Here is a 15,443-nt window from a genome sequence, read left to right as displayed (position 1 = left end):
ATATATATATATATATATATATATATATATATATATATATATATATATATATATGTGTGAGGAAAACAAAAAGAAGTTCAATCACTACCGTGACACAGTCGTGTACAGGTGAATCCAACAGGCGAAAGGGCTGATGTGCATGCCCTGCCTTGAGTTCTGCAACGGTGGCAAAAGGCACGCCGAGGAAGGGGGAGGGGGCGGTGAAAGGAGGAAGAGAAGGGAAGGGGAAGAAGCACCCAGTGAGCTCGTAGTCTGCGTGATCACTGGCATGCGTATGCTGGGGAATAGACGTGCAGCCAAGCAACAAGTTAATCCGAGCGAAACGCTCGCGTCGTCCGCTGAGGGGCTAGCGAAGAGTAAGGCCGTGTAGGGGGCTCAAAACGACGCACCCGCCGTGCGAAAGGGGTACTGTCAGTCGCGTGCCAGCCAGCTGTATCACGGTTATCCAGGACCGCGGTGTAAGACGGCAAAACGACAGACAGAAACCGAAAGTGACAGGCAGGGAAAGTGGTAACACTGTGGCCTGAAGCGGAGAACGAACGAGATGCGCCTGAGTATGGCGACTACACCCATGCGAGCCTCCTCTGGTTCCCCCCAGAACGCCATGATTAGCGCTCTCACTTACTTCACTTTGTGTGTGAAGGTGCACGGGGCATTCTGCCCCACTGTTGTGTCCATGTCGTCTGTGTGTTTGTGTGTTTCAGGATACCCACTGCTACAACTGCGGAGGCGCTTCATGAACTGACCGATTGCCTTGCGTTGTGAGCGCTGCTGCTTCCTTTTTTGTCAGCTTCGGGTGTCTCTTTCCTCTGCTTTGCATGACTGTACACAAGTGCCCCCCTCCACTACAAAATCTGCATGTCGAAACGGTGGGCGTCGTTGAAACAGATGGGCAACGCAGGGGACGATAAACAACACACCCACACACCCACCCACATACACATACACACGCAGAATCCACGAGACAAAGAGAGTGAGTGGAACAGAGAAAAGAAAGATGCCTTCGTACAGGAAACCAACCTCCAGGAAAGACACAACACAGGAAGAGGATGAAGGAGGAGGAACGAAAAACAAGATAACACGATACGAGCACAGAGCTCGCTATACCACCACCTCTGACCCACGCACAGAGACACACATCATCCAAGTTCAACTACCACACCCCCAAGAGCTCGACGTGGAAAGAAACACACACATACACACCATGAAAAACTGACTGTTTGACAAGAGCGGAAGAACGAAAAGACGAGGAGGGAGGAACACAACAGAAAGAAAGGTGGGTAGGCCCAAAAGGTCTGTCGGTGAGTGCATGCGTTGGTGCGAGTTGATGCCCCCCCCCCCCTGAGACCGAGGAGTCGAGACGAGGGGGGTGAATAAGAATGAGAGCAAGAGCGCGAGAGAAGCATATTACTTGCTGATGCCGCAGACGATCACCTGTACGGCATCCGCCTAATGACCTCCTCTCTCGCCGCAGAGGTTTACCTCTCCCCCTTTCCCTTTCGCGTGCTGCTACACGCACATCAGTGACCTGCGAACCATCAGAGTACCAGATGGTGCTTTAATACAAGCAAACGCGAAAGAAACACACGACCACTTCTGTTACGCATGGGAGCCCTTTTTTTCGTGTTGTTTGCGTATGTAGGCGGTGGTGACCTGGTGGGCGTGTTCCTCCGTTGTCTTGTAGTTTTTTCAATGTTTTCCATTCGGTCCTTGTTTTCATCCCCCCCCTTCTCTATTCCCTCTGCCCGTTTTTTTTTTTTTCTACAAGGAGAACACCAGAGAAAGGCAGAGCGAGAGGAAGAGGGGCAGGCCACATGCTCGGAGAAGAAAGAGAACATGCACACACAACATACACACACCCACACGCTCTCGCACAATGATGATGGTGATTTCGATCAAACGCGCCCATCAATACCGACACCCACCACCATAATCAAGAAACATCGAGAGTAGAACAACGAAAACAAAAAAGAAACATAAAAGCAGCCAAAAAAATAAAGCGAGTGAAATGACCAAACAAACACAGCACGATAACAGGGAGAGGTATACACATACATACATATATATATATATACGTGTATGTGTATGTATGGGCCATGACACACACACACACACACACCTGGGTGCGAGGCCACCCGGGTGGATGCGAGACACGCGCCTCCGCCTGCATGTTGGTGTTGTTTGTTTTCTCTCTGTATGGCCACTTCCATTTGTGAGTGTGCCTCTGCGATTTCGATGACGCGTGCTGGCGTCCTGGACTGCAACCGCCACCGCATCCTTTCCTGCTTGTTTTTTTTTCCCCGCTCCCCCTCTTTTGCCTCCGTTCTTTTTGTTTTCTTTCTTCTTTTCCTACCGTTTTGCTCTGTCGTGTGTGTGTGTGTGTGGGTGTGTGCGTGTGCGTATGTCTACTGAGCTGTTTGGCGGGCGCGTTGGCATGGTTGCTTGCCCGATTCCCCCTTTCTCTTCTCTCCTTTCCCGCTCATATACATAAAGGACGGAAATTCATTAGAAGTGCGTAGATGCCGGTATATAAATATATAAATCAATATACACCAGAGCCACGTGCGCCACCCGACATCTTGAAAGAAAACAACAACAACAACCAAACAAAAAGAAGCTCTAGGGCATGCACAGACGCACTGAGAGTAATCTTGCAGGTGCAGTGTAAGGGTGTGACGGTGACTAATAAATCACACCACCCGTAGGGCGCACGCAGCAGCTACAAAAACGATGCGCCAACACCAACACACAACCGTACGCACTGAACTTCATTTTTCAACCCACTGATACACAAGAGGGGAGAAAGGAGGGGGGGGGGAGAGACCCAAAAAGAATGTGACACGAAAGGACAACAATGCGGGGTGCGTAGGCAGAGAGCAATGAATACGCGAAACACCGGCACCCTCACCCCACACAGAAGCGGTCGCAGGTGTCGCACTCAGCACGATAAGTGAGTCGAGTGGAGGGGGGGGGGAAGCCGCAGACAGACGTACCAGAAAAATCAAAGTGGCTATACAGGACTGACAAAGAAAGGAAAATGAGCCTTGAACAGACAAGAAAAGCAAAATGCAACGCAACAGAGGAGGGACCACGTTTCAATAGTGAAAAGAAAAGCTGTCTCCCCCTCCCTCCCTCTCTCTCTTTGCGGGGGAATGCAATAGGGAGTTGAGGCGGTACCCTTTCGAGCCTTTCAGTCCCATCACTGTGCTTCTCCGAACCACGGTGATAGCATGGAGGGGGCCTGTGTGTGTGTGTGTGTAACAGGGGATGGCCTCAGGGAGTTGGCGCTTAAAAAATTCCCTTTCCTCTTTGCCTCTTCTCTATCCACCCAAGTGTGTGTTCAAGAGAGAATGACACAGTCTGCTTCCAACTGGATACACGTGCCCACGCTCTTCAGACCCCTTCGTAGGCTATTTCTCGGTGCGAGCGATCGCTTCTGCGTTGCTACTGCCACAGCTGCAGGTTTCTGTTAGGAGAGCGCGGAAACAAGCACCTTTCCATTTTCTACGAAGAGCCCTGTTTTACAACCCGTCACACTATCGGAGTGCCACCGCAAACTCGCTCTCCGTCGCACACACACACACACACGAGCTGCACTTCGCTGGTTTCGTTTTTTTTCGTGATGTACCTCGCTGAAAGCAAACAAATAAAAGAAGCAGCCACCAACGCCTACGCCGTCCCCGCTTCGGATCCTTCGTCGCGGTACCACTCATCAGACACCGGGTCGTACCACATCCCGTTTGTGGGGTCGTAGAACTGACAGCTAGGCGGGTGATAGTACAGGTTCTCCTCTGCGGAGTAGTAGTAAGGGGTTCCCACTGTCAGCGTCCAAACACCGTTGGGCAGCACGACAGGGGCGTCCTTATCGTCCGTGTGACCGTTGGATATTTCAGAGCCATTTCGAGTCGGGGTCTTGTCGGGCCCACCCTTCAAAGACTTGTCCATGCTGTTGGTCATGTTATCGTTACAGTCCTTCTCACGGCTTGCCGGGATTTCCACGGAGCGGTTGCTAGCCGACTTGCTCTCATGGTTCGAGGCATCGTTTTCGTCGCTCGGCACACGGAGTGCAGGCGGTGCCTCTGCAGCCGGTGCAGGTGGTTCCTCTGCAACGGGCGCAGGTGGTGCCTCTGCAACGGGCGCAGGTGGTGCCTCTGCAGCCGGTGCAGATGGTGCCTCTGCAGCCGGTGCAGATGGTGCCTCTGCAGCCGGCGCAGGCGGTGCCGCAGCAACTGAGGCAGCATTTTCCCTTGTGTTACTGGTCGGAGTCCTTGTGTTGTTGCCACCCTTGACATCCTTGGAGGCGCTGCACCCCATTGCTCGCTCTCTTCTGCTTTATCTTTCGTTTTAAACCTTGATTAATGGTCGTGACTTGAGTGACTGGTCGTTTGAATGACGATCACCTTCGTGATAGCGTAGCTTCGAGTAAACAAACACACACATACACACCCACGCACAAATACGTTAGTATGAAGAGTACGAAAAATAGCTGTGCGTGGAGATGCATGTCAAGCAGAAGGGAAGGAGGAGGGTACGCGCGGTACGCAAACCTAGAGCATGTCTCTGGGTGCCTGCTAGAGTTGCACTGAGGAAGCCCAGGAAAGGACAGTAGTGGAAGACTGTGACTCATGCGCCCCCCAAATGCCTAATACCGGCAGTGTCCTTTTCCTTATCCCTCTTCGCGTGTACGAGGTTACCTAAGTGCGACTCGCTGATTTACAGTTACACTTCCACTCCAATACACATGTGTGCCGTCTCTGGTGCCCACCAAACATCACTCAACGCGACACAGAGCAGCTCGTTTTACTGACCTGCACTTTTGTCCAGACGTTTTTGTGAGGCCCTCTCTTTCGTTTTCCTTTTCTGTAAAGCGGAGACAACCCACCGCAAGGAGAGCAAGTGTAATGTGCGACAGTAGCTCTTCAACCAGAAACAATCATACGTCTCGTTCGAGTGATGTTGGCAGCAAAGGAGCGAGGCGGAAGACGGGGAGCAGGCGAATGCGATCATGAGTGACATCCCTGTAGAGCGCGCTGAAACAGGTCGTCGTAGAGACATCGGCGTAGTGTGTCCGCCTTCCGCAAGCGTGTGTGCAGGTATCGAAAGCAGCACCGCCGTGCGTTCGCCTCGTCTCTGTTGCCTTCCGCCTCGCCATTCGCTGACGCCAAAATCGATGGGACCTTCTCACAGAGCCGTGTGATGTGCCGCTCCAGAGATGCGCTGCTGCGCGTGTCAGGGGCCGCGGACGCAGCCGTTGTCGACCTCGCTAGCTCCTGAGATGCAGCTTGCAGTACCACAAGCTGATCAAGGAGGAAGTAGTACGGCAAGTAGCATTCGTCGTCCATACCCGCTCGATTCACCTCGGCAACGAGATCAATCACGGCATCCATGAAGGAGTTTTCTAGCGCCTCCGCCTTCTCGTCCTCGCAGTGGTACTGCCTGCGCAACAGTTGAAATACAAACGGTGCGTAGAACCACGCCGCCTGGTCGTTCGGGTCGCAGTACACCGCCTGCTTCAAAAAATCGATGTCATCCTTCAACTGCGTCAAAAGGGCTGCCTGCCACGCCTGCTGGTGTTGTTGCGCGTCCGCCGCAGCACTAGGGACGCCCTCCTGCACTTGCTGAGATTGCCATCTCGTCACCGCGGATTGGATGGCCAGCGAGCGCTGATGCCACGCACTGTAGTTAGAAAAGTTGCTCTTAATCTTGTGCGTCGTGTAGGTGAGCTCTGCAGCTTCTTCCGGAGAGAAGAATGTCAGCGGCGGCGTAGCGGACCCAGAAGGCTGGGTTGCCCCTTCTGAGGCGAGCGGCAAAGAAGCTGGGCGGTGGGTCGCTGCAAGCTGCATCGCGCGGAGCTCCTGCGCCAGGACCCAGCGACGATAGTTCCAGGCATGAAAGTTGCGCTCGTCCAACTCCAGCAGCTTCTCGCACTGCGCACGCTCCTTGCGAAGGAGGCCGCAGAGCAGATTATAGGTGCCAGGCGCAGTGCCGTCCAGCGCTGTACTCACAGCATGTTCAGTCGCATGCTGCATCTCCAGCCCGGCCAAGGCCACTAGCTGGTCAAAGATCCAGTGCCGGTGTAGGAAAGCGCTGTAATTTTTGTAGTTCAGCAACAGCACCTTTGCGTTGAGCTTCAGCTCCTGCACAAGCCACTCCTCACGGCGAGGAACCGGAGCAGGCTCCACTGCAGCACTGCTCATCCCTGTGGCCGACACAGATGAGCCAGCACAGGGAAGCATTGGTGCTACGGCTTCGAGGGCCAAGCGGCGACAGTTATACACCGTGTAGGCCTCCGGCACGGCCAGCAGCAGCGCCTCGGTATTCTCGAGTGTTTTTGTGTTGTACACGCGAGCCTTGTTGGACGCCAAGATGGATAAGTACAGAGCACCAACACGCGCGTTTTCCTGCGCCGCAGCCTCCTTCGCCTCAGGCGTCAGCACCTCCTTCTTTTTTTTTTGATCGTGCATGTTGTAGTGAGGGCGTAATGATAAACAACAACGTGTGTAACACAGTAAGCTATGCTTCCTGATTATGATATCAATCACCTGCAGGATGCTGGCATACTTCTTCTAATGGACGTCCCACATGAACAGTGGTGGTGCGGGAAAAGAGGGGGAGCCGTAAACACGAGCAAAAGATGAGGGGAGGGGGTAATGGTGCGAGGCGAAATACAAAGAGGCAGTACATGAGACAGAGTGCCACGTGTGCTATAACACAAGTGCAGCCCTTGGCTGTCGACAGAGCAAAGGTCAACGCACACATCAAAGTCGGTCCGCTGAGACGACTCTTGAGAGAGCACCACAAGTCATCCGCATTGGCGACTTCTATTACGGCACACATGCATCACTTAAAACAAGAACTTTTGCCGATGCGGAAGCCAACACGTCGCACAAGTGCGGGGACTCCATCTACTCGTTTTCTTTTTACTGTGTGTGCATGTGTGAGGGGAGGAGCTGTCAGCGCTGTTGTTATTGTTGTTGTTTCCTTCACAGTTTTTCCCTCTTAGATTGCTGCGTTCCCCTGACACGCCGTTTGCAAGATGCGGAGAGAAAAAGAATGAGAGCGAGAGGGAAAGAGAGAGAGAGAGAGGCTCTCCCACCTCTGCGAATTTTTGTTCGTCCCATTTAACATCTCCTTCTACCACGAGCAAGTCAACAAAATGGCACATGTGGCCCACTGCTCACCCACACTTCTGCTGCGCCGCGGCTGAATCCCTGTCGTCTGAGGCGAGCCGTCCCGCCGCTGAATCGGGCCATGTGTCTTGCGGGCTCGTCTCGTCCCTCCAACGCGTGCTGCGCGATTGGCGCTGGGGGGGGGGCTGGGTGGGCGGCGCGCCCTTCCCGCCCGCCGCCCCCACACCTCTGACCCCTGGGCGCCTTTTCTCTGGGTGTGGTGCGCCGTGCCGGCTGCTCTTTGGCAGCGCATGCCTGCGCGCAAAGGGCTTCTGGAGCGTCCCTCAGGAGGGGCTGCGTTGAGCACCTGGTGGGGGAGGCCCATGCAGCGCGAGGTGTGTGCGGGCAGCTATGCCGCCCCGTGAAGGGTCACATCGACACAATATGGGGAGAAATAGAACACCCAGGAGCAGGAAGGCAAACAATGAGGCGCTGGACAGGGTGCACACACAGGTCCACCACACGAGTCTGATCGGCAACGCTCTGCATGGACATGAGGTGCGCGGTTTTGAGAAGGTTCATCATTAGTATGGGTGTGTGTCTGCGTGTGAGCTGTTTGCCTTCTTACCGCCTGTTGGGAGACAAGGAGAGCGAGAGGGCGGAATGAAAGTGGACGGACGGACAATGGAGAAGCTTTGTGGCTACTCTTCTCGATGTTTCTTCAGTGAGGGAGAAGCCTTCTTCCTCTCCTCTTGCACGTCACCTCGCCCTTCCCTTGATCATTAGCATTAACAATCCTACAAGCAGGCTGCAGTCTGGGATTACTGTGCAGCGGTGCCTTGGGGTGAAGCGAAATACAAAAAAAAACAATACAGGCTCCAATGAAGCGCTGTCTCTCAGGGCAACAATCATGCGCTTGGAAGAAGAAGAAAAAGTCAATAATTGAAAACATCGAGACTCTGTGTGGCTCACTGCTTGCATCTGTCGTGATTCTCTCACCCGCGTGCGTGCGCTGCGTCTGAGCGACGCCGCCTTTGCAAAGAGTCTCAGAACAGGTGAAGCAAACAGAAGACGAGAACACAGGCATCGACGGCAAGGGCGACAATAGAAAAGGAAACGTGTGCACACTCAGAGAGGGTGCGAGCAGGGGCATCGCAGGAGAGGACAATTTGTAGGAAAAGAAACCCTAAAAAGAGTAGGCATGCGCTGTGGAGGTGTTCTGGTGTGAAGCAGTAGGGGAGCCTAGGGAGAGAGGAGGTGAGTTTTCCATCAGCCCAGAGAAAAGCAGGCCGACAAGGAGAATAACGGATGAAGAGAGGGAGAGGAGATCGAAGGTACAAATGAAGGGAAGATAATCAAACAAGGCAGGGATGGCGTCGTGTGAAGGCGGAGAAGGCTACCGACATAACAGCGACATAGAGGCGGAAGCACACACAGGCGCACGAAGAAGAAAATAACCCCCCCTCCCCACCACGCACCGCAGAAAAGATGACGGGAGAGAGGATGAGAGGAGAGGGTTCTAGACGAAAACAATCGGCATTCCATCGATCAAGCTGGAGGGCACATAGGAAAGGGAGCCCCAAATAAAGAAAAATTGTAGACAGGAAAGACAAGAGGTGGTGAGGAAGAGTGTAAAGTAACGCCTAAGTCAAGCAAGACAAGGACGACAAGAGAAAGGGAGGAAGGAAAACAAAATCATCAAAAGGGGGAGAGGACAGTTTCACGCTTAGGAAAAATGCACAAAACCCTATCAAAAGAGAGAGAGAGAGAGAGAGAGGCAAAGAGGGCTCACGAGGCTGCCTAGACCCAGTCATGGGAAAGGTTGCAGACAGAGAGAGAGAAGGAGAGGGAAAGAGAACTTTTGTTCAGAGATTCCTCAGTGGGGGTGGGGAAGGAAGAGGGGACAAGGAACGAAAAGAGACCTTGTAGCGAGTGGGGAGGAGAAGCCGTTCTCCCAGGGCAGGAGGACATCCACCGCATTTGCCCCCATATGGGGATGCCGTTCCACGTAGGTGGCCATGGAAGATCCTTCGGACGTTTGGCGTAACGTGTATATGTGTACCCTTTGGGGGTGGGGGAGGGGAAGTAAATTCACCACATCACAGACTGGAGGCCCGCCTTCAACGTGAGGCTGCCGGGATGTGTGGTGGACGGGCTAAATGCAGAGAGAAAAATAGAAAGGAAAGCGCAGAGTGAGCCTTGCCACTGTGGGGACGGGCGCGGAGGGGGGGGAATGCAATAGTACTGCCCCGCCGTTGTTTCTCATATCACTTGACGCACCTGTTCGGGTGGAGATTATGCCTCTTGCGTTCGCATCCGACAGTCGTGATGGCCTTTGGAGAAATTCACCGCGCTGGGTAACGAGAGAGAAAAAAAGTTCATGAGACACAGCGACTGCACAAATGCGGCTGTGCAGCAGCAGCAGCAGCACTAGGAGGAAGGAGTGATTGGGTAGTAACTGGGAATGCCTCGAATGGGAGGGGGATAATTATTGCGTAGATTTCACTCCGTGTGCTTGCGTGCTCGACTGCATTTCAGTGTTCTCTTTGCTTCTTCCAAAGGACACGGGAGGACGAAGCTTTCAAATGCAAAGAAAAAAAAGAGACAGTAATAGAGCTAACCGCAGAATCTGCGAGAGGAGAGAACAGTGGTGGTGGTGGCGGTGGAGGGAGAAGCTCACGCGTGACGATGAAGCAGGCGAAAAAAGAAAGAGGAGGGGAAACACAGAAGAAGTGTGTGTGTGTGTGTGAGTATGGGTGGAGTGGGTGTATGGTGGGCGAACCACAGAAACAGAGCATACTATCGAATGACCCCGCAGAGAACGCAAACGAAGAAAGATGTGCTTTGCGCACTGGCAAGTCTCAGCGTGTCCTCTGGTGGGTAGTGCTCGGTCTCTATGAGGGCGACGCTATGCGGCACGTGTGCCTCTTGGAGAGAGTCGGGGAGAGGATCTTCCATGAACACATACCTCTTTCTTTCTGTGAGAGGTATGCTGAGATAAATGAGACGTACGCCGCCACCCCCACCCCCACCCTCGCACGCTAAGATGCACGCGTACTCTCAGACATTGGTGGACAGAGTGAGGTGCAAGGAGGAAAAGAAATGTCCAGAGGAGAGAAGGGCGAAGGATGGTGGTGGTGTGGCGTCGCGAGTCCGAAGCGAAAAGGCCAGCAAAAGAGAAGAAACAAACGAGGACACACATACAAAAACACAAAGAGGGAGAGAAAGAGAGAGACGCGTCTGCCACATCCGCTGTCGTTTCTGCGCTTTGTAAGTGTGTTATGCGCTTCTCGACTGTGCGCGTTTGCGGATCTACGCGAGCGCCAACAACAAGGAAAAGAAGCCTACCATCCCCTCAAAGACATGCGCACACGCCGATAGGGATACACGGCCGCGCATATCTACGGAAATACACACACATGCCAGTACGGGGAGGGGTGAAAAGAGAAGGAAGGGACAGAGGCTAAGCATGTACGTAATGCGTTGAAGTTGCTTGTTCGCTGCTGCTGCTTTCTCATAGGCAATGAATGCGTACGTTATACAAACAGATCACAGTACCCCAGGAGGGGAAAGAGGAGAGGAAATTGGGGGAGAGGGAAACATAACCTTAAAAAAAAAGGGCGTGCATTGTGAAACGGACAAAATCGCTACTCAGAGGAGGCGATCACGTGGGAACGATGAAGAAATCAAGCGAGGGGGGGGGGAGGTAAAGCGGTATTCTCCTTTGAGCAAGTGAATCGTGAAACAAAGAAACATTACAGGCAAAATCCGAGAATGGGGGTAGGGAGCGCTGAGAAAGAGGCAAACACACACACACACAAAAAAAAAAAAGAAGAGCATCATAGGGACGTATACGATAGCGGTGCTATCAACCGCGCCCATCAATGCCATTCAACGCCACCAGTGGACTCTTCTCCTTTTACAAGGAGAGAGTGTGTGTGTGGGTTGGGGGGAGGGGGGGGGGGAAGGGGAGGAGGGAAGGAGAGCAGCTGAAACGCTCTTCTCCGGCGCGTTCGCTCAGATTCTCCCCAGCCGTTGTTCTGGCAGAGAGAGACAGAGAGAGACAAACAGAAATGTACCATTGTTTCACCTACTGGAAGAGAAACTTCACCACCTACAGACAGTCAGTAGAAAAGCAGCAAACACAACAGAGCGCGACAACAACACAATAGAGAGAAGGCAAAAGCAGAAGGGAAAGAAACCCCACGGCGGAACGAGGAAACGGGGGGGGGTGAAGGCAAATACTGAAGGGGGGTACACTACTCACGAAGCACACCCGCAAACACCCCAAAAGAAAGCAAAAAGACCACAAGCAGCAACACACTACACACACACACACAAGTGCTCTGTGGATGTTTGTGCGGTCACACGGCCACATCTCTTTCTCTCTGTGTATGCGTACGTGGGCTGTGCATGTCATGCTTCGTCATCCGTGTGGGGTACGCACAGAATTCCTTCACTGGCTTTTATCCCTTTCCCACACCCCTTTGCTCACCTTTTCGCTTCTTTTTCGTTGTATGCCGTTTGCCGCTTCTCTGGATGCACGACTACACGCTGGACTAAGACGGTGCGCAGTAGAGCGCGGCCACCTTCCTCCACACCTACCCACCCCCCTTCTCGCCTATCTCTGAAAGAAATGGCTACAGGGGAAGGAAGAGAGAGATAGTAGGGAATAGCTGGAACATGCAAGTGCTGCCCCTACTTGTGTTCGCGCTTTCCTTTCGTTTTTTTTTTTTCGTTGTGCTTACAGGACATGGAAGAAGGAGGGAGGAGGACGAATGGGGAACGAAAAATGGCGTTCTTCAGTTGTGAGAGGGTGGCGGTTGTTCTTTGTCTGGGCACATACGTATGTATGTTGGCCTCTGGTCTCACGCAATGCAGTATGCCTCCATCGTTTTCGCGTAGGAGAGTACCCCCCCCCCCCTTAACGCTTGCGACCCCTCTCTGTCCTGCAGAGGAGAAGGAAGCGGAAAATCGGAAGGATGTAGAGCGAAACGCGACGGGGAAGGAGCGAAAAATGAGTTTATTTGCGTCGTTGTCGGAGTGAAGGCACTCCACAACACTATCCCTCAAAGTGGGCTTTCTGCTATTATATCCCCCGCTTCACACCACATCATTGGCTTCGTCAGTCTCTCCGTCCGTTGGCGCGGCAGCGGCAGCGGCGGACATGGAGGGAAAGGGCACAAAGACAAACGACTCCGGTGCGTCCTTGTCGTGCGTCACCTCGTCGATGTAGGCGATCCAGATTCGGCAGCGGAAGGTGCGGAAGAGTTTGCGCTGCATGACGCGGAAGTCTACGAACATGTTGCGAGACGGGCGGCTGACGTACAGTGTGATTTTCTCGCGCGTGAATTGATACTCGCAGTCGACCAGCGTGACCTCCCGGCTCAACTCGAGCATCTTCAGCTCCTCCTCCGACAGGGGCGTCAGGTTGCGACGCCGCTCGCTGTTGTCTGTGGAGGCGCTATCGGCACTCTGCTCTGCCGGCTCCACGGGTACAGCAGTCACTGCGTCGCTTGTCTTCGACGCCTCTGTCACTGCGGCCATTGCCGCCAGCACTGCCTCATTGCGCGCGACGCGCTGCAGGTAGCGGTTTTCGATGAGCTGCTGTACGATCGGCTTGGCAGTGGCGTAGGCTTGCTTCTCGGCCTCCAGCTGCGGCCCCAGATTCGCAATGTCCTCCGCCGTAGTTGGCCCAATCAGCCGCGGCCATGTCTTGATAGACATAACATATTCCAGAGCGGCTTCTCCCGTCAGCTGCGGCAAATCGCTCTGGTCAATATTGACTCTGTCAGCGTCGTCATTAGTGTTTCTGAGGATGCTTGTCTTGCACTCCAGCATGCGCTCCATCGCCCGCTGTCGCAGTCGCTCCACGATGGCGCAGTCACGAGCCATCTGTTCAATCGATACGTGACTGAGCACCTCGCCGATGTCGGCACCACGGTCTCCTTCCACGAGCACGTAGCTGCCCACCGGCACCTCCTCAGCGGAGAGGGGGCAAGCATACCGCTGGCCCTCTCTTTTGCGCTTCACGACCACAAAAAAACGAATTGGCTCGTCATAGTTCACGTGAAAGCGAGCCTCGTCTTGCTTCTTGCCGAGCTTTTTTGAGGACGAGTTGGTCGGCCTTTTCACCGCGGTCGTTTGGGCCACGGTCGGCATGGAATACGAGCCTACCTTGGAGGTTGGGATGACGGCCCTCTTTGCATTCTCATGGCGCAGCTGTACGGGGTCCGCGTGCTGCGTTTTGACTTTCGTGGGTTTGTTGTGAGCAGAGGCGGCGGTGACTGGGGTAGGATCGGCGGTTTCGGCCAGCGGCGGGGGGTGCTGAACTCGCACCTTAGCACTGCCAGCACCTTGCCGCGGTGCAGCACTCTGCACATCAGGCAAGCTGCCAAGGACTGTACCAGTGTAACGCGCAATTGGGGGTATGCTCAGATAGCCATACGTGCTCATCATCGTCCTGGCATCGCCCATGTAGGGGGCTTGTGCAGGTTGCGGGATCGATGTGTAAGGTACTTCTCCGTAAACCTGAACAGGGGTGCAGCCAGTCGAGCCTTGGTGCGCGGTCATCTTGCTGTTGGGTACCGGCGGGGAGTAGCACTGCTGCTGCTGCTGCTGCTGCTGGGGCGATGCGGACACCTGCGCGTAATAGGCCGGCTGAGAAGAAATAAAGGGGTAATGTTGACTCGGGCAGCCACTGTAAATGTAAGGCTGCTGCTGCTGCTGCTGCAGTGGATAAGGTCGGGCCTGCTCAGCATAGCCGTACTGCTGCTGTTGCGGGTGTTGCTGTCGCTGCTGCTGCGGTGGATACTGGTAGTGCAGGGGCTTTGAAAGGCTGTGAGGCTGTGGGTAGGTGCCCGTTTCAGCTCCGCTCCTCTTCTGGATCTCCATCTCGGCGCCGCCCACCGCGTTGGCGACCTTCGCTGTCACGGCAATGCAGTGTCGGTCGAGCTGTTGCGATGAGGGTCCAGACGAGCTGTGATTCTCCAAGGTCGAGCTGTCGCTCGCGACGAAGCGTGACGCATTGGAGGTGGATCCAAGCAAGGGTGTGGGGATCGTTTCGGCGATGCTAGAGATGTGAGCCACCGCTGGAGTGCTGCCCGGAGCAGAAGACACTGGTTGGACCACTGGCACAGTCGAGTTGGACGTGTTGAGGGAGCAGTTGGTCGAGTTGGCGCTAGGTCGTACGCGCTGCTTCACGTTGACGTTGAAGTTCTGGGCCTTGTCGCTGCAGGTAAGGGTGCCCACTGTCGTCATAGAGATAGGGCGAGCATCAGTGGTAGACAATTTCATTCGGTTGCCATCACTCCAAAACCCCGTCGACGGTGCATCAACTGACTGCTGTTGTAGCTGCTGACTTGGGCGGCGGCGAACCATTCCACTGTCAAAGAGCTTACTCGAACCAACGTCGGCGGGGGTGAAGGTCGAGGTGGAGGCGGAGGTGAACTCGAACATAAGGGCATTCTGCGACGTGTTGTTGCTGTAGCTGCTGTGGCGCCGTCGCACAGCTTTAGAAGAGTTCTCTATGATCAATGACTCCTGCTCTGAGTGATTGACGTCGCTGCTCTCGAGCAATATGTAAGGGTTGTGCGAGCTGTGGTTGAGGGAGTGGAGAGAGCGCCTCGAACTCAGCGACCCCTGACCCGCGTGACCCACCAAAGAGGAGGAGGATCTAGCAATGTGGTCACTGCGTTGGGCGTAGCTGAAGGCTGAGGTGGCATCCAGGTCTCGGCTCGACGCGGCCGTGACGGCACTCCGCCCACCGTATCCGGCACGATGGGTGTCCACTAGTACCCCACTATCGTCATCCTCGCCGCTGCTGGCGTCTTGATCCCCAAAAGTTTGAAAGAGAGACGGAATTTCGGTAAGGTCTCGGGGGTCGCTTGTAAGCGTTGTCTTGGTGCTGCCAAACGTCTTCATGACGCCACACGGGTTTGGGTGCTCACGAGTGGCCATACCTGTCCCCACAAGTCGAGAGAGAGAGAGAAAACGCGGTGTGCGAGAGTTTCAAAAAAAAAAGACGATATGGCAAAACAGTGACACGAAGAGGCGAACGCGAGGAGCTCTTCAAGTGCACTCCATTCGAGGAGAAACCCAACACCAGGAGAACACGAGCGGGACACGTCCAGCCAAGCAGGCTCCAATACGCGCGCGCTCTCTCTCTTGAACACACACACACCCACACACACACACACAAACACCAATGGGGAGCTCGAAAGTAGAGCCCTAACAAGAGTAAAAGAAAGCTGAGACACGAGGGGGTGTATTCTCTACCAGAAGCGCGAGAGCACGTCGATAGACTTTTAATTCCGGTTGAGGCGGACACGAGAA

The 15,443-nt window shown here is 54.2% G+C and overlaps 3 protein-coding genes across 3 annotated transcripts; all 3 read right to left on the bottom strand.

Annotated features, from left to right (window-relative positions):
• Positions 1 to 3,669: 3,669 nt before the first annotated feature.
• Positions 3,670 to 4,314, bottom strand: LBRM_33_1230 (conserved hypothetical protein; the record flags this gene model as incomplete). The annotated part of the gene is made up of 1 exon (XM_001567841.1): positions 3,670 to 4,314. One exon carries the CDS (start codon positions 4,312 to 4,314, stop codon positions 3,670 to 3,672), a length of 645 nt encoding a protein of 214 aa, XP_001567891.1.
• A 689-nt stretch (positions 4,315 to 5,003) lies between these two features.
• On the bottom strand, positions 5,004 to 6,464 carry LBRM_33_1220 (conserved hypothetical protein; the record flags this gene model as incomplete). Its single annotated transcript, XM_001567840.1, has 1 exon — positions 5,004 to 6,464. The coding sequence occupies one exon, from the start codon at positions 6,462 to 6,464 to the stop codon at positions 5,004 to 5,006; it is 1,461 nt and encodes a 486-aa protein (XP_001567890.1).
• Positions 6,465 to 12,212: 5,748 nt separating this feature from the next.
• Positions 12,213 to 15,032, bottom strand: LBRM_33_1210 (conserved hypothetical protein; the record flags this gene model as incomplete). Its single annotated transcript, XM_001567839.2, has 1 exon — positions 12,213 to 15,032. One exon carries the CDS (start codon positions 15,030 to 15,032, stop codon positions 12,213 to 12,215), a length of 2,820 nt encoding a protein of 939 aa, XP_001567889.1.
• Positions 15,033 to 15,443: the final 411 nt, after the last annotated feature.

Source organism: Leishmania braziliensis, chromosome 33 (assembly GCF_000002845.2).
Source record: "Leishmania braziliensis MHOM/BR/75/M2904 complete genome, chromosome 33".
Taxonomy (NCBI): Eukaryota; Euglenozoa; class Kinetoplastea; order Trypanosomatida; family Trypanosomatidae; genus Leishmania; species Leishmania braziliensis.
Note: the sequence above shows the minus strand (reverse complement) of the source record. Positions and strands in the feature narration are given on the sequence as shown.